At 46.1% G+C, this 20,296-nt stretch overlaps 1 protein-coding gene across 4 annotated transcripts in view; it reads left to right on the plus strand.

The window, feature by feature from the left end:
- The window catches only part of PRKCE (protein kinase C epsilon), a 513,799-nt gene that overhangs the window by 171,498 nt on the left and 322,005 nt on the right, over positions 1–20,296 (plus strand). For all 4 annotated transcript variants that reach the window (XM_032652450.1, XM_032652451.1, XM_032652452.1 and 1 more), the window contains one exon: positions 17,828–17,891. In XM_032652450.1, the coding sequence (XP_032508341.1) occupies positions 17,828–17,891 (64 nt within the window). The remainder of the gene's footprint in view (positions 1–17,827; positions 17,892–20,296) is intronic.

Genomic DNA, 20,296 nt, shown 5'->3' on the forward strand with positions numbered 1-20,296 from the left:
GGGGGGCGGGTGCGGGTAACTACTGTGTGTGTGTGTATGTGTGTTCGGGGGCGGGTGCGGGTAACTACTGTGTGTGTGTATGTGTGTTGGGGGGCGGGTGCGGGTAACTACTGTGTGTTGGGGGGCGGGTGCGGGTAACCACTGTGTGTGTGTGTATGTGTGTTGGGGGGCGGGTGCGGGTAACTACTGTGTGTGTGTGTATGTGTGTTCGGGGGCGGGTGCGGGTAACTACTGTGTGTGTATGTGTGTTGGGGGGCGGGTGCGGGTAACTACTGTGTGTGTGTGTATGTGTGTTGGGGGGCGGGTGCGGGTAACTACTGTGTGTTGGGGGGCGGGTGCGGGTAACTACTGTGTGTGTGTGTATGTGTGTTCGGGGGCGGGTGCGGGTAACTACTGTGTGTGTATGTGTGTTGGGGGGCGGGTGCGGGTAACTACTGTGGGTGTGTGTATGTGTGTTGGGGGGCGGGTGCGGGTAACTACTGTGTGTGTGTGTATGTGTGTTCGGGGGCGGGTGCGGGTAACTACTGTGTGTGTGTATGTGTGTTGGGGGGCGGGTGCGGGTAACTACTGTGTGTGTGTATGTGTGTTGGGGGGCGGGTGCGGGTAACTACTGTGTGTTGGGGGGCGGGTGCGGGTAACTACTGTGTGTGTGTATGTGTGTTGGGGGGCGGGTGTGGGTAACTACTGTGTGTGTGTATGTGTGTTGGGGGGCGGGTGCGGGTAACTACTGTGTGTGTGTATGTGTGTTGGGGGGCGGGTGCGGGTAACTACTCTGCGGGTGCGGGTAACTACTGTGTGTTGGGGGGCGGGTGCGGGTAACTACTGTGTGTTGGGGGGCGGGTGCGGGTAACTACTGTGTGTGTGTATGTGTGTTGGGGGGCGGGTGCGGGTAACTACTGTGTGTGTGTATGTGTGTTGGGGGGCGGGTGCGGGTAACTACTGTGTGTGTGTATGTGTGTTGGGGGGCGGGTGCGGGTAACTACTGTGTGTGTGTATGTGTGTTGGGGGGCGGGTGCGGGTAACTACTGTGTGTGTGTGTATGTGTGTTGGGGGGCGGGTGCGGGTAACTACTGTGTGTGTGTATGTGTGTTGGGGGGAGGGTGCGGGTAACTACTGTGTGTTGGGGGGCGGGTGCGGGTAACTACTGTGTGTGTGTATGTGTGTTGGGGGGCGGGTGCGGGTAACTACTGTGTGTGTGTATGTGTGTTGGGGGGCGGGTGCGGGTAACTACTGTGTGTGTGTATGTGTGTTGGGGGGCGGGTGCGGGTAACTACTGTGTGTGTGTATGTGTGTTGGGGGGCGGGTGCGGGTAACTACTGTGTGTGTGTATGTGTGTTGGGGGGCGGGTGCGGGTAACTAACTACTGTGTGTGTGTATGTGTGTTGGGGGGCGGGTGCGGGTAACTACTGTGTGTGTGTGTATGTGTGTTGGGGGGCGGGTGCGGGTAACTACTGTGTGTGTGTATGTGTGTTGGGGGGCGGGTGCGGGTAACTACTGTGTGTTGGGGGGCGGGTGCGGGTAACTACTGTGTGTGTGTATGTGTGTTGGGGGGCGGGTGTGGGTAACTACTGTGTGTGTGTATGTGTGTTGGGGGGCGGGTGCGGGTAACTACTGTGTGTGTGTATGTGTGTTGGGGGGCGGGTGCGGGTAACTACTCTGCGGGTGCGGGTAACTACTGTGTGTGTGTGTATGTGTGTTGGGGGGCGGGTGCGGGTAACTACTGTGTGTGTGTGTATGTGTGTTGGGGGGGGTGCGGCTAGAGAGGTTTTCTGCCTTCTCTTTTGAAGACATAGAGAAAGCTAAAAAACCAAGGTTTTTATCATCCCCAAGTCGGGATGAGTGTGCATGTTGGTGGTGGTGGTTTGGAGGAAGGAAGGTGGGAAGTCAAAGCCGACTCCACCCAGGGCAGTCGAGGTTGGACCTCTGTATCGAGGTCTTTCTGATATCTGGGCAGGTCCCTCTCGTCTTCCCATTCCCTATGTGTCCTCCTGGCTCAAACTACAGATCCACATCCCTTATGCAAAAGCCCCCAAGGCCAGATTTATTTAGAAATTCAGACTTTTTTGTATTCTTGAACAGCGGTCCCCAACCTTTTTGGCACCAGGGACCAGTTTCGTGGAAGACAAATTTTCCACAGACCGGGGCCAGGCGGCAGTAGTTGTTCAGGCGGTGATGAAGCTTCCCTCACTCCCCCGCCGCCCACCTCCTGCTGTGCGGCCCGGTTCCTAACAGGCTGCAGACAGGTAGTGGTCCGCGGCCCAGGGGTTGGGGACCCCTGTTCTAGAATGTTATTCTGTATATTATTGAATACATAATAACTCCAGTAGATTCTGGGGCAGTCCTTTCTGAGGAAACAAATTAACATTTCTATAACCCAATTGTATGGCTGTTTACACTAAGTGGAATAAATGGAGACAATAAATTGCCATGTGTCAGCTTGGGTCAGGGTCTGTGGCCGAAGGATTTTGACCCAAACTTCAAAAAAAGTCCAGGTTTTAGAGCATTTTGGATGTCAGTGTTGTGGGTCAGGGGTTTCGGATCTGTACTGTGTCTCTCTGCTAGTGACTTCCAAATTCAAATCTTAAGCTTGGACCTTTCCCCTGCCCTTGGCTATCTCAGAGGTGTCTCCAAGCGTGCCTGTCCAAACCCTGCTCCGGGTGCCCCACTCCCGCCCTGCCCCCCTCCCAGTCCTCTCCTGCTCGGCCAAGGACAGCTTCACGTTTTGCTCAGGCTCCAAATCTCCACGCTAGCCTCCAGCCCTCTCTTTATCTTATACACTGTGTCCAATCCACCGGCAATCCTTTCGGCTCCACCTTCGAAATATGTTCCGAAACTGACCACTTCCCGTCACCTCTACTATCCCATCCCTTCCTAGCCACCGTCATCTCCCCTGGATTATTATGATAGCCTCCAACTCTCACCTGGATTATCACGATAGCCTCGTCAGTGGCCTTCCTGCTTCCTCACTCGCCCCTAAAATTTATTCTCCACACAGTAGCCAGACTGATCCTGTCAAAGTGTAAGGCACAGCACGTCACTTCTATACTCAAACTCACCTCTGGCTTCCCATCTCGCTCAGTGCCAAAGCCCAATCCTTACCATGTTCCACCTCTGTGACCTTGTCGCCAGTGACCTCCCTCACTCTGCTCCTGTCACTCCATCTCCTACCCTGGCAAAGGTCAAGTCCTCTCCCACCTCCCAGCCTTTGCACTTGCCCTTCCCTCTGCTCGTTACGCTGCTGGTATCCTCCCCGAAATCCACAGGCCTGACTCCTTGAGTATCAAGAAGGCTTTCCTTGATCTTAGATAAATGAACCCTCAGTCACCAAACCCAAACTCTGAAATTTGCCTTTTGACGAACAAGACATGAAATACTCTAAAGGAAAACCAACAAAAGGTTCAACGTTAGAAAAGATCTATTAACTAAAAAAAGAAAAGATCTATTAACTAGAAAAGATCTATTAACTAAAACTTGGCTCCAGTTACGTCTGTCTACTCTGGGCAATGAACAGAGCATTGACTATTCTAAGGATAGACTTGAAAAATTTAAACTTTATTTTCCTTTGATGCCTCTGAAAGGCCAAGGACTTTTTTTGTGCTTGGACTTTTTTTGTGCTTTCTTCTATTTATTTCAAGCCCTGACTTTGTTAATTAATGATTATAGATAGCCCTAAACTATCCTCACAAAGTAGATGGAATCCATAGAATCCCTCCCATATGGTCTGTATATAACATGACATACTTGTGATGTGTCTTTTCTGTGCTTGTCCAAAATATATGGAAATCTGATGTCCACAAGAGAAAGCCACAAATTCAGAACTATTCTGACATTCAGAGCTTGGACAATTTTCTGATCCCCTTTGCTATGTGCTTCAGGAAATATCTTCCCTTCTAGTTCAGTTATTGGTGGGGTTTCAGCACATGTAAATCTGATTTGTGAGTCCAGCTGCATTAGCCTGTTCATTTTACAATGCCTGCAACTTCATAAAGGTATAGAAAGCAAGCAGAGAATTATAAGGAGAGTTGCCCATTTTCAGAGAATAGATGGTCCCTGCTTTCATATATTATTTGTACCTGAAAACCTATGTATTCGTTTATCTATAGGAAAAACCCAGTTGAACATTCACACGTGCTCATTAGGTTACATGTTGAGGTAGGCTTTATCCCAGAAAGCTGGAAATTATGTCAGAATTTTTATTTATATCTTTACTATTTTGATACAAAATCTAAAAGTTTTAAAGCTTTAATGTTTTCCTTCAAAATTCAACAGTCAAATGATGAACATCTAATTGAGGGTAAGATTTTGCTGACATTGACCTGCCTAATAAATTCCGTTTTCCTCTATATTACATGTTTGAGACCTATGCTTGGTTTTCTTAGAACCAGCATTTTAAATTTTTTATAAATTAAAAAAATTATACATTTTATAGGACACTGAGGACAAATGGGAGCATATATTCCAAAGAACTCCTGTAAAACAAAGATGGTGACACTGCATGGCTAGGTGATAGCACAGTATAGTTATGTCTTAGCAGAAATGTTTGCTCATTACCTGTTTGACAAAGTCTATGTTGTTATGGAAGTTTATCACATACGAGGTAGTTTAAAGGTTAACCATGTATAAGGTATAAAAATGTGGGCCACACCACCCCACAAAAATTGAGGAAGAGCGTCGTACAGAGAAGGAGATTTGATCAAAGCAAAGGATTTTTAAATGAGTGTGTTCTATTTGGTTGAGCTATTGAAAGCGTCTCTTAAGATGTTCTAACTGTATTCGACTGAGGAATATGCCTGGCTACTAACCCCTCATAACTGGTGATTAGGATTGAGTAGTGCTGTGAACCATTTGACCAGAAAATTACACTTTTAAAGAAGTAAGTAAATTTAACATAATTTGTCCCATTTTTAACTTGCACCTTAAAGAATTCTGCAGTGAAAAGCGGGACAATTGAGTCAGCTGTGGTTAATTTACTGAGATGCCTGAGTGGGTTGCTTGACCTCACTGTGCTTCAGTTTCCTTAGCTGTAAATGAGGGGACTGAGCCACATAACGTCCTTCAAGCAACAAGTCTATTGTCTGATTTTTTTTTTTAATCACAAAAGTTATAATAGAAAGTAGAAGATTTAAAAGACAGTTTAGAGCTTCCCTGGTGGCGCAGTGGTTGGGAGTCCGCCTGCCGATGCAGGGGACGTGGGTTCGTGCCCCGGTCCGGGAAGATCCCACTATGCCACGGAGCGGCTAGGCCCGTGAGCCATGGCCGCCGAGCCTGCGCGTCCGGAGCCTATGCTCTGCAACGGGAGAGGCCACAGCAGTGAGAGGCCCACGTACCGCAAAAAAAAAAAAAAAAAAAAGACAGTTTAGAAAAACTATGGTTATGTACAAAGAAAAAAATCACATTATTTTACTCTCCGGTAGATAACTGGTTTTTTCCTTTGTATATGTACCTACGTACACACATTTTATTTTTTAAAAATTGGATCATAGTATATATATTCCTTTATAATCTCATTTTTTCCTTCCGCTTTTAATACCATATTTTGAATATCTTTCCATGCCATTAAATATAATTCTGCAAGATTTTTTTCATGATGGCATGGTATCTAATGATTTGAATATGCTACAATTTATTTAAATAGTTTGCTATTATTGGACAATTAGTTTCTAATTTTACACGCTTCAAAATGTTGTAATAATGATCTCTGTATTTAAATCTTTTTGCACATGTGTGATTTGGGATAAATTCCCAGAAATGGAATTGCTAGGTCAAAGGATTTTTGTTATATAATGCCAAACCACCCTACAAATTTTGTGCCAATTTATACTTCATTAGCAGTGTGTAAGGGGGACTATTTCTCCTCCACTCTCACCAGCCCTGGATAATGTCATTTAAGATGATGCGTTTTTGGAATTTTCATTCAAGGTGGTCTAGGAGCAAATATGTTTATTGCTTTGCCTACTCAAGATCCCATTTAGATAACAGAAAAGGAAAAAGGTGTGGGTATACAATTTTATAACGAGTAAGTGAGCAGAAGGGTGCCATCATTAAGCTATTTCAGTGAATTTCTGGGAAAAGAAAGGAGAGGGCAGGGTGGAAACTACAGAGCAGGATAGAAGTACAAAGGAGCCACAGCCCAGAACATGTGCTGGGGGCTACCGGAACCTAGCCTAGAGCCACCTGTTCTGCAGGACCCTTAAGGAGCTCTGGGCATGGAAACTGTAGTCACCCCAGAGGCAAGAGTGAGAAGTGCAGCTGAAAGCAAGTGACTATTTGAAAGTCTGTATGTGGCATGTGTAGTGAGTATACTCACTACTCTCACTGCTGAAGGACCTGGAGCCAGACCCTGACCCCCAGGGTCAGAAATTGGAAAGTTCTTGTAAAAAGCAATGGAATGATGGTTTGGGGAGAGCTATCATAGATGGTGGGGACCCTTGCTATCACGGCCAGCTCCCACTCTGTAACCCTGTGTTCACAGAAATAGGTTGTGTCCATAAAACAAAAAAAGAAAAGGATGCTATGAGGAGAAAGAAGCTGCAGAAAATAGGAAGGTGCTTCTGGAATCTTAACATACTATTGTCAGAAATAAAAGTTCAGTGGAAGGGTTGTAAGATATAGTCAAAGAAATCTAGAATATGGACTAAAAGGAGAAAAGAGATGGAAATATATATAACAAATAGTAAGAGACATAGGGATTAATTCTACTGGTCCAATAGCCAAATAATGGGAGTTTCATACAGAAAATGAAGAGGCCAATAGCAAAGGACAAATTAGAAGAATATCTCCCACAAATTCAGTGAATCAAAAGAACAAGTACAATGAATCAAAAAAAGATACCCTGAGACATATCACGTTGGAATTTCAGAACACTGAGGATAAAAAAGTTGCTAAAACTTCTAGAGAGTGAAAACAAAACAAAGTCACATACTAAACAACAGTAGCCAGGCTGACATCAGAGTCCATAGGCAATATTGATGTTAGAAGAAAGTTCTGATAGGTAATGATTTTTTTTTTTAACATAGAATTCTATATCCAGCCAAACTATCAATCGTGTGGGAGGACAAGCATGCAAGGTCTTAGAAAGCTAGCTTTCTATGCACTCTTAATCAATATTTCAATCAGAATGTACTTTACTGGCAAAAAACAAGGGAATAACCCAGAACAAGGAAGATGATGGATTCCAGAAACAGTGACTGTTTCCAGCAGAGCAGTGAAAATAAGTCACGGTACTACAGCTGTGCAGGAGACCAGAGAGTAGTCAGCCCAGATTAGGGAAAAGTGTACAGTGAGGGTGTCCAGAAGGACAGACCCTGAGAGAAGGGGACCCAGGGGAAAAACTTGAGGATCTGAGAAAGGCAATTGGTAGAGTGAAAAAAAAAAAAAAAAAAGAATCCATTTGAATTTGATGCTAGGTATATTCGCCATTGAGTGGTAGATGAGTTGGCACATTGGACCTGTGGTAAAGAAAGTATATGTGATATCATTTACAAAGTTATAATATTAAGTGAACACTATTAATTCATCTTCAGATTTTGGAACCAGCATATACACAAAGCATGGAACTCAACTACAATTAGAAAAAAATGTCAGTTTTGTCAATGTTGATAGTCTAACAGTGAAAATGCAGAGGATGGGGAGGGCGGGAAGCACTCATGTCCTCCAGTTAGAAGGTGTAGGGTCAAGGGATATTGTCTATAGTTGATGGAACAAGAAATTGACATTTAGATTGCTTTTTCTTTTTGCAGTTGTCAAGAAGAATAGAGAAGGAACTGAGAATTGCGATGTGTAATTATTTTGTGAAGGGAGGAAAGTGGCGTGGGGTGGTGAGTGAACTAAATCCTCATCTCTCACAGCAGCAGGGCAAGAGTGAATGTCTAAAACAAGAAATCAGGAAATTGAGGTATAAACATTTTATTTAGGGACATGGCAGTGATGACCAGAAAAACCCAAATGGAAGTTATTAAAATTGCTTCCCTCTGGGGAGGGCAAGAGACTGCCGCCTCTCATTGTAAGTTTTGATTTTTAAAAACTGAACGCATCACGATACTTAATTTTGTTTATATATTAATAAACAAATGACACAAGGATACATAGCCCCAAAGAAACTTTGGCTAAATTGTTAGGCAAAAGAAAAAAAGGCTTACCCTTGTTTAAATTTGTATTTCTTTGCTTATTTGAACCAAGTGATTTCAAAGTTGCTTATGACTGTTAGCTTTCATGCCTCTGTGATTTTTATAAAACTCTTCCTCACTGGACATGTTTCCAACTATATGGTGCAAAGCAGTGGCAAATAGGACTTGCTATACAGAAAATCCCAATACAGCAATATTTTCAAGAGGGCATTTACTCCCTGAAGCTGGGTGTCCTACCCTGTGTCTGTGTCTCATAGTCTGAGCCTCCCAGCTGTTTTGCTGTGGGATTGGTGTTCCTTCAACTATGAGCTCCAGGAGGACAATGAAAAAGCTTTACTTTCATTGTTCTTGTGCCCAAGAAGTGACTCCACCATCACGCACACAGCATGGGCTCCTTGACCAGCTCACGATGTGTTCTTTCCTCAGGATCTCCTTGAGTCCATGCCCTTGGCTGGATCCAAGGTAACCGGAGCATGGGGATGGGAGTCGGAGAGCCCTGCTTTAATTCAGGCTGCTTTTCTTCAAGCTGTGAGAATGTGGGCAAGCCACTCCAATCCATGAGCCTCAGCTCTCTCATTCCTGAAATGGTTCAGATAAGGATATGGCCTCCCTCACTCAGATAACGCATGTAAAGTGCTCAATAAAGGGTGTTTATTAGAGTTGTGATTAATATTATGAATAAAAGAGTCTCCGTGAGGAGCTCAAAGTGCTGAATAACAATTATAATGTCTTAGGTTTTGAAGGGAGTCAGGAACTGAATGTCTTTGTGAGTAGCTGTTGGTGAAAGGTCCTGCTAGGTTGTGATATAACAGAGACAGAGAAGTTCCTGGTCTGGAGATAATTTTTCTGGTTGCACAGTCTTGAGCTCCCGACTGAGCTCGGCTCTGTTCCACGTGGATCCATTCAGTTCCACTTGGAGTCTCTCCTGGTTCCGTGCCATGTGCCCAGCTGTGGATCAAGAACTGTGGAAACCTCCCCACCCCCACCAAGGGACACGTGGCTCTTCCCAAGAGGGGCTCACAGTCTAGGCGGGAGATAACCCTAATGACTTGACAGCTGACATTTAGAGGATGCTAGCCGTGTGCTAAGCATGGCTCCAAGTGCCTCACCCTCTCATTTGATCCTCCAAACATTCTGAAGCAGGTGCCACTGACACTCTCAATGTGTAGATGAGGAAATCGCAGCAAGGGCCACACAGCTTGTGACAGGCAGAGCTGGGGTTTGGACCCAGGTAAGTTAGCTTCAGAGCCTTGACTCTCAATCACCGCAGTTGGCTTATTAGTGTAAAAAATAGGAAACGTGCAATAAAACGCATGGATAAAAGGGCACCCAGTGAGAGAGAACTGCAAAGCAAAATGCAAAGTGCACGTGGGTAGTGGGTATTTTTCACTTCAGAACACTGAGGGTAAGCGGCTACATTTCCTGCTGTTTGCACTCAGCATCTTCTCGTGGGAGTCAGTGGGAGTACAGTCATGTACTGCCATTTCCCTGAAAGAAGAGAGGAAAACGAAAACGACACCACGACCAGGCAATGCTTCGTAAGCCATTGCGCACTCTTGACATTAGGTTTGGCACTTTTGGATGTTTTCTCAGCTCAGAAAAGCATCTGCATACACACACTTATTTGTTTTTAGCCACCTCTGTCATCAGAGGGAGCCAGCTCTCTGGGTCTATTCTGCGCCTGTTGAAAAGAGGAAGCAGGTACTAGCTTGAGTTTACTCCATTGGTGGCCTGTGGGGAGCTGGGATCTGTAAGGTAGGCATCCGGTCCAGCCAATGGGACTTTCGCATGGAGATGATGGTTGCTGCTCGGTTGGTGTCTGGGACCTGGGTACCGGGGGATGGACAAGCAACGTGTCAGCCAATTTTGAGGGGTGTTTCTTTAAGAAGTGCCTGGGAACCGAAGCAAGCTGCTCTCTGGGGGACTGGGTTAGAAATAGGTAGTGAAAAAAGGTGTTGACAAATATTGTGACAAGTTCACTCAAGGACACGGTTTTAAAAATCAAATGGTTCAAAAGAGCATAGAGTGAAGGATAATGCCCCTTTCCTGATTTCTCGCCCCTCTATCCTCTAGTTTCCATCTCTTGAGGCAACCCCTGTTTCCTGTTGATTAAGACTCCTTCTAGAGATAATATATGCCAAACAAGTGTGACAGTGTGTGTGTGTGTCTGTGTGTTTACCCACATGCACACCCATTTTATTCACATGATAACCTAGCATAATAAACACATTATACCATACTTTTTTTCCCACTTAATATATCCCAGAGATAGTTTCATGTAAGTCAGTACATTTAGAACTTTTTATTCTTTTTTTAGGGCTTGCATAGTGATCTACCAAATGGTGTCCCATAATTTATTTAAGCTGTCTCCTATTCATGGATATTTAGGTCCTTGAGGTTGTTAAAAGCCATTCTAGAGCATTTGGCCTAATTTTTTTTGTTTTGCATATGAGGAAATTGAGATCCACACACAGAAAGACAGGTTTAAATAATTCAGCAGGGAACCACATTTTGGATGTGTTTTTCTTGCTATCACCGTATTTTGATCACAGAAGACAAGAGAAGGTGGGTTTGAGCGTGTTTTGCACACGTGGGTGGGTGTGTGAATGTGTGCCTACACAGGTAGGTGTACATTATGTTGGGTGACAGATGTGTTCTTGAAAAACTCTGAATGAACCCTTTTATTTTTAAAAATGGAATTTGAAATCTTAAATGCCCTGAGGGTGGGAAGATGATTTGTTATTTAAAGGAAAATTGTAGAGCAATCCTTATGTGAAATTATGACTTCTTTTTTTCCTTTTTCAGAAGCGACTTTATTGAGGTATAATTTACATGCAAAAAAAAGAATGCATCCATTTTAAGTGTGTGGCTTGATTCAGTTTAACAAACATATACATTCATGTCACCACCGCCCAATCAACATATAGAAGACTTTCATCTTCCCCAAAGGTCCTTCTGTGCCTCTTTTCTTTTTTTATTGAATATATACTTTACTATTGTAAAATACAATACTCAAAATCATTCAATCATCCCCTGTGCCTCTTTGAATCCAGTTCCCATGTCCACCTCCAGGAGATCACCGATATGCTTTTTGTCATGATAGATTAGTCTTGCCTGTTCTGGAACCTTACGTAAGTGGAATGGTAATCTTTTGCGTTTGGCTTCTCTCCCATAGCATTCGTTTTGTTGCATGTACCAGTTCATTCTTTACTGCTGAGTAAAAGCCTGTCATATGGATACAGCATGGTTTGCTTATTCACTTATCTGTTCTTGGACATTTGGGTTGTTTCCAGTATTTGGCTGTTATGAATGAAGCTGCTAGGACCACTTCTGTACAGGTTGATGGCTTCCCAAGTAAATCATCTCCATAATCCAGTTGTGCAGGTCCAGTTTAAAATCGGGCCATTCATCCATTGAGCCAACATGTATAAATATGTATTAAATCCCTTCCATGTGCTGGACAGACAGGGTTCTGCCCTTCAGGGATGTACACGAAAGCCCACATAACGTCTTTGCACTACCATGGAAGGCATATGAGAAAGGAGCAATCCTCCTCTCCTCTTATTTTATGAAAGTAAGTGCTATTCGAAGCCTGTGAACCGAGTGGAACTCTTAAAATATTTAGTTACATGTGCACCCTCTGCTTTTTAACCAGCCAGTGCACTCTACCAATAGATCTAGTAGCAAACTCCTCAAATGAAGAGTCTTTAGTTTAATTGGTGGCTAGCTCCAAAATCACCACCCAGCAGCTGCCCATCATAGTGCCTGCACGTTTTGTGCTTTCCAAAAGCAGCAGCTGGGAGGACGCCTGCTGCTTGAAGATCTCCTGCTCTGTCTGGCTTGCCTCTTCCATGCCAGGCACCTCTGGGGACAGTACGTGCCTGAGGGGCCTCCAGGGGAAAATAGCCAGCAATACAGGGGGTGCAGACCTTGTGAAGAGGGTCCTCTGCCTTGGGAAAGAAGCCCTGAGTCTTCTCCCTTCTCCTCCTTCCCACCTCCTCCTCCCTCACTCCCCACCCTCCTCCAGGAAAAAAAAGAAACAGTCTATTATCTAGGACTTAATTGGTGCAATATGGACAGTGCAGCCTCTTTTCCTCCTTCTCCTCCTTTCTGGAGTCATCCTTTTCTGACCGCCCCCCCACCCCTTTTGCTTCTTTCTAGGACCTGGTGCCTGACACCAGATGGAAAAGGAAGTGAAGCTCAAATTGGGTCTGTGTGACCCTTGTGGGCTGTTTTGAGGGGAGGTTTGCCTAGGGGTCTCCAATGAAAGTTGAGCCGGTGGTTAGGAGGAAGCTTGACTATGAATTTCTTGCCTCCTGTGTCTCAAACTCGATTACCCCCAAACACAGGCACACAGACACCTATGGGTCACAGTGACACACAGTGGTGACAGCTAAGCGGGCTGCATGGCCGGGGTGCAAGTCCAGTGGCCAGGGTTCTTGCTGGACAGGTGTGGTGTGCTGGGAGGAGTATAGGACTCAGAGTCAGGAGCTGAGGGTGCAAGTTATGATGTCTCTGCCACTTACCTCTGGCTGTTCATCTCCGGAGGACTTGTCCTCAGAGACTACTGTGTGAACGGTGCCCCTGCAGCTGTGCCGTGTGTGCGCTCTCACTAGCCCTGCTTATCTTCCTTAACCTCACTTTTCTTGGACATGCAATGTTGCTAATAATACTTGTTACCTTACAGATTAATTGTGAGGAACCAATGAAATAATGCTTGCGAAGGACTTTGTGAATGCTCAGCCACCACCCAAAAAAGTGCCTGTGCGTCTTTTTGCTTTTCAGAGATGGCTTTTTCCTGGTTTCTGTGGTTTGGGCTCTTTCCCCATTGCTTTGGACCTAACTCTCAGGAATGGAGCTCTTGTTTATGCCCAGACCTTCCCCAAGGGCTCTGGCTGGGGGGGTGGAGGGGTGGGCAAGGTGTTCAACGTGTTGCTCTGACTTAAACGGGCCTGGCTGGGGAGCCAGTCAGTTGTACCTGAGAAGGAGAATGAACCCATGGAGGACAAGCCAGAGGCTTAGAACTATGAGAACCCTGAGACCTGGTTGTCAGAGAAGGCTTTGTGGGGCTTGAGATGGGAGCTCCCGGGCTGGGTGGGGCTCGAGGTGGGAGCTCTGTCAGAGTCATCTCTCCGGTGTGCTCCAGGCAGCAGCGCTGCGCGGGAATCCAGCTGAAAGCTCTCGGTACCCCAGTTTTTCTATCTGAAAAGTAGGGAATATGTATTGCTGGCCTCCCAGGCGATTAGATGAACTAATACAGGTGAAACCTCAATACAGTGTCCCAGGCCTAGTAGGTGCTCAGACAATACGTGGTCATCCTCAGCTTCTCCTTCTCTCGTAATCACCTCATGACCCTCTGATGACCAGGGCTATAGCCTTTTCTCCCACTGGGTTTCCTCCAGGGCTGGGTGAGAAATTCTCACCTTAGGTCTACATCTGATATTCGCAACACTGTAAAATCATCAGATGTCCTGAAATAATATGTAATAACGGCAATTTGGGGCAAGAAAATGCTTTTTGGGGAGGTGGGAAGTTTCATAGAGTGGAAAGAACATCACGTTGGATTAAGCAACAGATTTGAAGACTTGGCTTTTTAATGGCAAGAGCAGCAACAGTTACCGAGTGTTCTGTGCCAAGCACCATGCTCTACACTGTACGTAGATTTTCACATTTTACATTGTGACACCCCCAGTGTCGCAGGACCTGTTATTAGCTCCATTTCACTGAGGAGCCGTCTGAGTCTTAGAGAAGATAGTTGCCTGCTTCAGGCCAGAGAGCCAGTAAGTTCACTGTTAACCACCATATACAGAGTAACTCCTAAGTGCCAAGTGCTTTGCATGTGTGTCTCATGGAATTGTTACAATAACCTGTTTCACAGATGAAGAGACAGAGGTTGATGTTCAGGGAGAATAAATAATCGCCTGACCTGTAAGTGACAAAACTGGGATTCAGTCCTGGTGTGACTCCAAAGGCTGTGTTTGTCTCCCCCATGGTTCTACTGCCTTGCTTCTGGCCTCAGCTGGAGGTTGAAAGAGAATCATAGTCAGAAACAGAGATAGGGGCTTCCCTGGTGGCGCAGTGGTTGAGAGTCCGCCTGCCGATGCAGGGGACACGGGTTCGTGCCCCGGTCCGGGAAGATCCCACATGCCGCGGAGCGGCTAGGCCCGTGAGCCATGGCTGCTGAGCCTGCGCGTCCAGAGCCTGTGCTCCGCAACGGGAGATGCCACAACAGTGGGAGGCCCGCGTACCGCAAAAACAAAAACAAAAACAAACAAAAAAACAGAGATAGTATCTGGGAAAGTGCATCAAATAAAGGTATGAGGTTCAAGGAGATTTGATAAATGGGGTTGCATCTGGGAGAATTGGGAGGAACCTGAAGCCGGGGAGAAGGAGCTGAGAAGAAACCCTGGGAATGGTTGGGAGGAGGGAGGAGGCCTGCTTTTATGTAGTGCCAGCTGCCTGGTGGTGATGCCAGCTATCATCTTGCAGGGGTTGTGCAGGGCTGGGCACCTACATTGCTTCATTATCCGGGCCACATGATCGTGAACAGAATTGTGATTAAGTTAATTTGGCCATGAAGTTACAAGGCATTCCACCCCCTTTTGTACCTGATAACCCCTCTAGTCATCCACGTTGAAGTCCCACCAGCCTGCATGGATTCTCAGAGCCCTCTCACTTGGCTGGCTGGCGCTCAGCCAGTGCTCTGCGGCCATCTGCCCAGGCTGCAAAGCTCTTTGTTGCTCTTGGCATGTTTAATAGCTTAATTTCTATTTTTCTGTTTGAAAATGCAGTTCATCGGCACTGAGGCAGCAGTGGGTGCTAAAATGGTTTCTGATTGCTATCTTGAATGTTAATATCCTAATACATTTTATCATCAATGACCTGTCCCCCGCCACGAGTTCTCACTCCCCTTTTGCAAAGAAGGGCACGCTGCCTGCCTTCCGATAGGCCTCGCGGCCCATCTCATTCCTTCGCTGTCTCCCTCCCTGCTTTTCTCAGATACCATTGTACTTTGCCAGTGAAATCCACAGTCGTGGGAAATCTTTGACTTGGAGGATATGAGAAAGTGTTTCATTTTGCCGGCGGGGTTTAATAGGGATGACCTAATCTCTGAGAGGCGTACATTATTTAAATTCCATGCTTTCGGACAAGGGGGCCCCTGATACTTTTGAACTGTGGCAGGGACAGGATCCTGGCTGGGCTCTGTTGTTTTTCCTGTTTGCAATACAGGGCAGGGGCCAGGTTATGCTCGTGGCACGGGACAGTATTAGTGGTGAGAGTGGTGGAGAACATTTTCTTTACCCAGAAACCTGAAATCTTTGGCATCACGAGTGTGTTATTTGGTTCTTATCTGGATCCCAAGCTCAAGGTCCCAAACCCAGGTGAGCGGTCCCTGTGGGGCTACCTGAGAGCTCCCTGCCCTCCCTCCCTCTCTGCCCTGACAGAGTACCTGAAATATCACAGGGACCTCACCTGGGGGGCATTGAAGGCCCGTGTTGGTGGAATTAAAATTTTGAGGGAAACCCTAAGCACTCTCAAACACTAAGAGGCTGAGACTGGAAATAAAGTGAGGCTCACGAATGGCTCAGGGAATCTGCGTTAGGAGTGGAGTGAGATGTCGGGGGCAGGGACACAGGGAGCATCAGTTCAAGGTGAGTTTTTACCTCATAGGGAATATATGGTACTCCTGGTATAGCTGCCTCTTCTTCCCCTCTTGCCGCATTGGAACATCATTTTAGTACAGATCACCTGCCTTCCTTCCTTCCTAAGGAAGGGGCTTGCAGGAGTGAATAATCCCAGAATAGGCTCCGGGACACAGAACAGTTTCCCACCTCCACAAAGGTTTATTGGGTGTCTCCTGACCAACAGACAGTACGCTAAACACTAGGGATGCAAGTAGGCTTGTCATAGTCTCTGTCTAGCCGAGGAGAGAGACATACTGGAGCCGCGGTTGAGATATGTATGTGTACTATAAGAACACAAGTGAGGGTAGTTAATTCTGACTCGAAATATCTGGAGAAGCTTCGGAGAGGAGGCAATAACTGCCCTTGACCTTGGAGGAGGAGGAGGTGTTCACCAGGCTAACCCTTCCCAAGTAGTACTTGTTAAATGTGTGCCTGCTTCTCGCTGAGGACCGTGGAAAAGAAAGGGAGGGGCTCGTGGCTCCTGCCCTCAAGAAACTCACAGCTTGTTGAGACCAGCCTGGCACATCTGAGCCAATTGGAGCTCTGCACAGACAGATGGGACTGTGGAGGCGGGGGTCGGTACCAGGGGTACTCAGTGATCCAGGGTTTCCAGAGTGGCTACTCTCTCAGGGAGAACATGGTCTCTGTGAGGACAGGGCAGACCCTGGAAGGATGTTGACTGCAAGCGGCCCAGCCCCTCTGGCTCTCCTCGTCATCCTGCCAGTAGCTTGCTGGATTGGGAGGTGGGGAGGGAGGGCACGAGGGTGGGTAGAGAAGGTTGGTGGGGAGAATTTAGCGACATCGGCTCTCTCACAACCCTGGTAGAGGCTGCGGTTTGCAACACGCATGCGCCAGCATACCGTGAGCATGGTGGCCCTTCAGTCCCGCACAAGCTCCACTCGCATGCCCAGCCTTTGCTTATCTGTTGCTTCCACCTGGAATGCTTTCCCTTTCTTGCCTTCGTGAAGTCTTCCCAGCCTGCTCTTTTACACTGATTTCAGGTTCACCAGATACTTTATATCTGTTATTCTCTGTCCCTCATCATTAAGCTGGGTTCAGCATTGTTCTATTTTTGTTTTAGACTCCCTAGTGAGATTGTAAACACCTTGAGAGTGGGATAATGCCTTATGCTTTTCTTTTCTTTTCTTTTTTTTTTTTTTGCGGTATGCGGGCCTCTCACTGTTGTGGCATCTCCCGTTGCGGAGCACAAGCTCCAGACACACAGGCTCAGCGGCCATGGCTCACGGGCCCAGCCGCTCCGCGGCATGTGGCATCTTCCCAGACCGGGGCACGAACCCGTGTCCCCTGCATCGGCAGGCGGACTCTCAACCACTGCGCCACCAGGGAAGCCCTATCTTATGCTTTGCTTATCTCCCGTGAGCAATTTGTGTAGTATAAAGAACAGGGGCTTCTGTAGACAGTCTTGGCCTTGGATCTCAGCATTGCCATTTACCTTGGAACTTTGAGCTCAGTTTCCTTATTTGTGAAACGGGATTTAACACAGGGTTTTTCAGCCTTGACACTGTTGGCATTTGGGGCTGGATAATCCTTTGTTGTGGGGACTGTCCTGTCTGCTATAGGATGTTTTAGCACATCCTTGGCCTCCACCCATTAGATGCCAGTAGCATCACTCCCTCTCCAATCATAACAGTCAAAAATGTCTCCAGATATTTTCATGTCCTCCAAAATGTTCCTCGTGTCAGGTGTCCCCAGTGTACTTCCTCATGTCAGGTTTCCCTTGTGCAGCAAAATTGCTGCCAGTTGGGAACCACTGGGATGACACTACCTGTTGGGTATGCATCAGACCTCATTGTTACTGCATTTGGAACATAGTAGACATTCCACAAATGCTGATTCTCCTTCCTCCCTAGTTCACCCAGCACTCGGTGTGTTGCAGATTCGTGGATTGAATGGAGCACGACTCCAGGTTTTAGCAGTTCGGGGTGGAAATGCCATGCACTCTCGGGTTGCCCCTACAATGCACTAACAGAGTCACTGTCATTTTCTTAATTGCAGATTGATCTGGAGCCAGAAGGAAGAGTGTATGTGATCATTGATCTCTCGGGGTCATCGGGTGAAGGTAGGAGAGTGTGAGCTCTCGTCATCGTTCTTGTCCATCGACCCTTTTGTCTTTTGGTCTCTCCCTTCCCTCCTTGGCTGAGACATATTACAGTGACATTTAATTAATTGGCACCCTTTAAAGGAAGAGGTTATTTTGAAGATGCTTACGCCTGTGTACCAAAAGGGACCAGCCATCTGTTAGCTTTGGTGGAGCAGAGGGAAGATTTTCGACTTAGGGAGTGAGGCCAGTAAAGCAGGCGTTCCTGCGCATGGGTGCCCAGGCGGGCTTCGGTGGGGCGGCTGCTCTCCCCGGAGGTGCGCGTGGGGTCAGCGTGTGTGTGGTGGCCAGGAAGTAAGACCAGTGGGTCTCACGGTATTCAGAAATGAAACAAATGAGGTGTCAAATTTCAGAATTGGAAATGTTACTTCTATAAAGAGGGATGAATGAGGAGTTTGGGATTAACATATACACACTACTATATATTATAGATAACCAACAAGGACCTACTGTATAGCACAGGGAACTATACTCAATATCTTGTAATAATCTATAAAGGAAAAATAATTTATATGTATATATACATATATATTTATATGTATATATACATATTTTTTATGTATATGTGTGTGTGTATAACTGAATCAAAAAAATAAAAATAAAAGAAGTGTTACTTCTCTTTACCAGTTCTTTACCCAGGCAAAAGCTCTGCTCTTAAAGAGAAATAATGGGGTGAGGATCTCTGCTCCCCACTAGCTGATTAAGTAGGGTATAAATGTTCTCTGATCGTTGGATTTTCCTTCTTTCTTCTTCTTACACCCTCTTCTGTCCATCCAGCCTTTGCTCACTTACTATCTTTCAAGGCTTGTTGCGTGGTGAGGGCTGAGCAGTCGGGGTAGAAGGGAAGACTGGACAATAAAACCTGTGGAAACAGGGAGATGGTGGCAGACTTGGGCTCTAGGGAGGTTGGGAATTAGGACTAAAGTAGTTACTGGGACCATCTTTCTTCTCGTCTTCTCTTTGTGGGCAGGGGACAGAACAGTTGGCTTTAATGTCATGGCAGAAAGATGGGATGAGCAAGCCGGGTTCTTCTTGGCGGTGAGAAAAAATGGGGATTAGAGGTTGTGGCTCAAAGGAAAAGGCACAGCTCCTGGCTGGGAGACTTGGGCGTTTTATAGCATCTCCCCAGAATACTGGGGATTATTAAGCACAAAGTCACAACCCCACAGTTTTGGGGATGAAGCTCTAGTTTAAGTTTCTGTAATGGAGGAGGGACTGTGTACGCAAATTTAAAGGAGCTGGCCAAATGATGCACTTGACAGTGGGGCCTGATGACTTTCATTTAACTAACTTAATCACCTGATTTCAACAGGTGTTCAGAATAATTCAATAATTGTGTGTATATGGAGCTCATGATAGAATTCAGTCCTCTCCTAATAGATCTCAATTATTTGGCACAGGTTTAAAACTTTAAACATCCTTCCATAATTGGTCTCTTAACATTTTCTGCTCCTTATTGCAATTACATTTTGGCGTTTCCAACTTTCCCTCTCTACTCTCAGCTCTGAACAGCCCAGAATAGAAACTATTGTAGAAGATTTGGAGATTTAACAATATTTAGTATGAATTATTCAAGATGTACAAAAGGGCCTAAAATATAATAAAATGGGTACCAGTGTACCCGCCACCCAGATTAAGAAAGAAAGCATCCGGTAAGGTAAAGCCTTGCCTTACTTTTTTTTTTTTTTTTTTTAAATAAATTTATTTATTTATTTTTGGCTGCATTGGGTCTTCGCTGTGCACGGGCTTTCTCTAGTTGTGGCGAGCGGGGGCCACTCCTCGTTGCAGTGCGCGGGCCTCCCATCGCGGTGGCCTCTCCTGCTGCAGAGCACCGGCTCCAGGCGTGCGGGCCTCAGTAGCTGTGGCCTGCCGGCTCTAGAGCGCAGGCTCAGCAGCTGTGGCCCACGGGCCCAGTTGCTCCACGGCATGTGGGATCTTCCCGGACCAGGGCTCGAACCCGCGTCCCCCACCTTGGCAGGCAGAATCTTAACCACTGCTCCACCAGGGAAGCCCCCCTTGCCTTACTTTTAACACAGCGTGTGATCCCAAATTTACCAGACTTTACGATATTCCAATGATCTCCTGATTGTTGATACTGGTGAAACATTTGCTGAGCAAACTCAATCCCCCTTTTTCCTTACATAATGTATATGCAACAGGATAATTAACTAAATATGTATTCCCTGTGCCAAGACACTGGGCAATCAATGGGAGGCTTGGATTATTTTTTTCTTTGAAAAGATTAACGACTTGCAAAATTATAGAAGACATCCTTTTTTACATTAGAGGGAAAGGATATGGACGAATGAATGAATACATAAATAAGAGGCAATTGCTTTTTTTCTTCTTGCTTCTACAGCTTATTG

The sequence above is a fragment of the Phocoena sinus genome, chromosome 13 (genome assembly GCF_008692025.1).
Source record: "Phocoena sinus isolate mPhoSin1 chromosome 13, mPhoSin1.pri, whole genome shotgun sequence".
NCBI lineage: Eukaryota > Metazoa > Chordata > Mammalia > Artiodactyla > Phocoenidae > Phocoena > Phocoena sinus.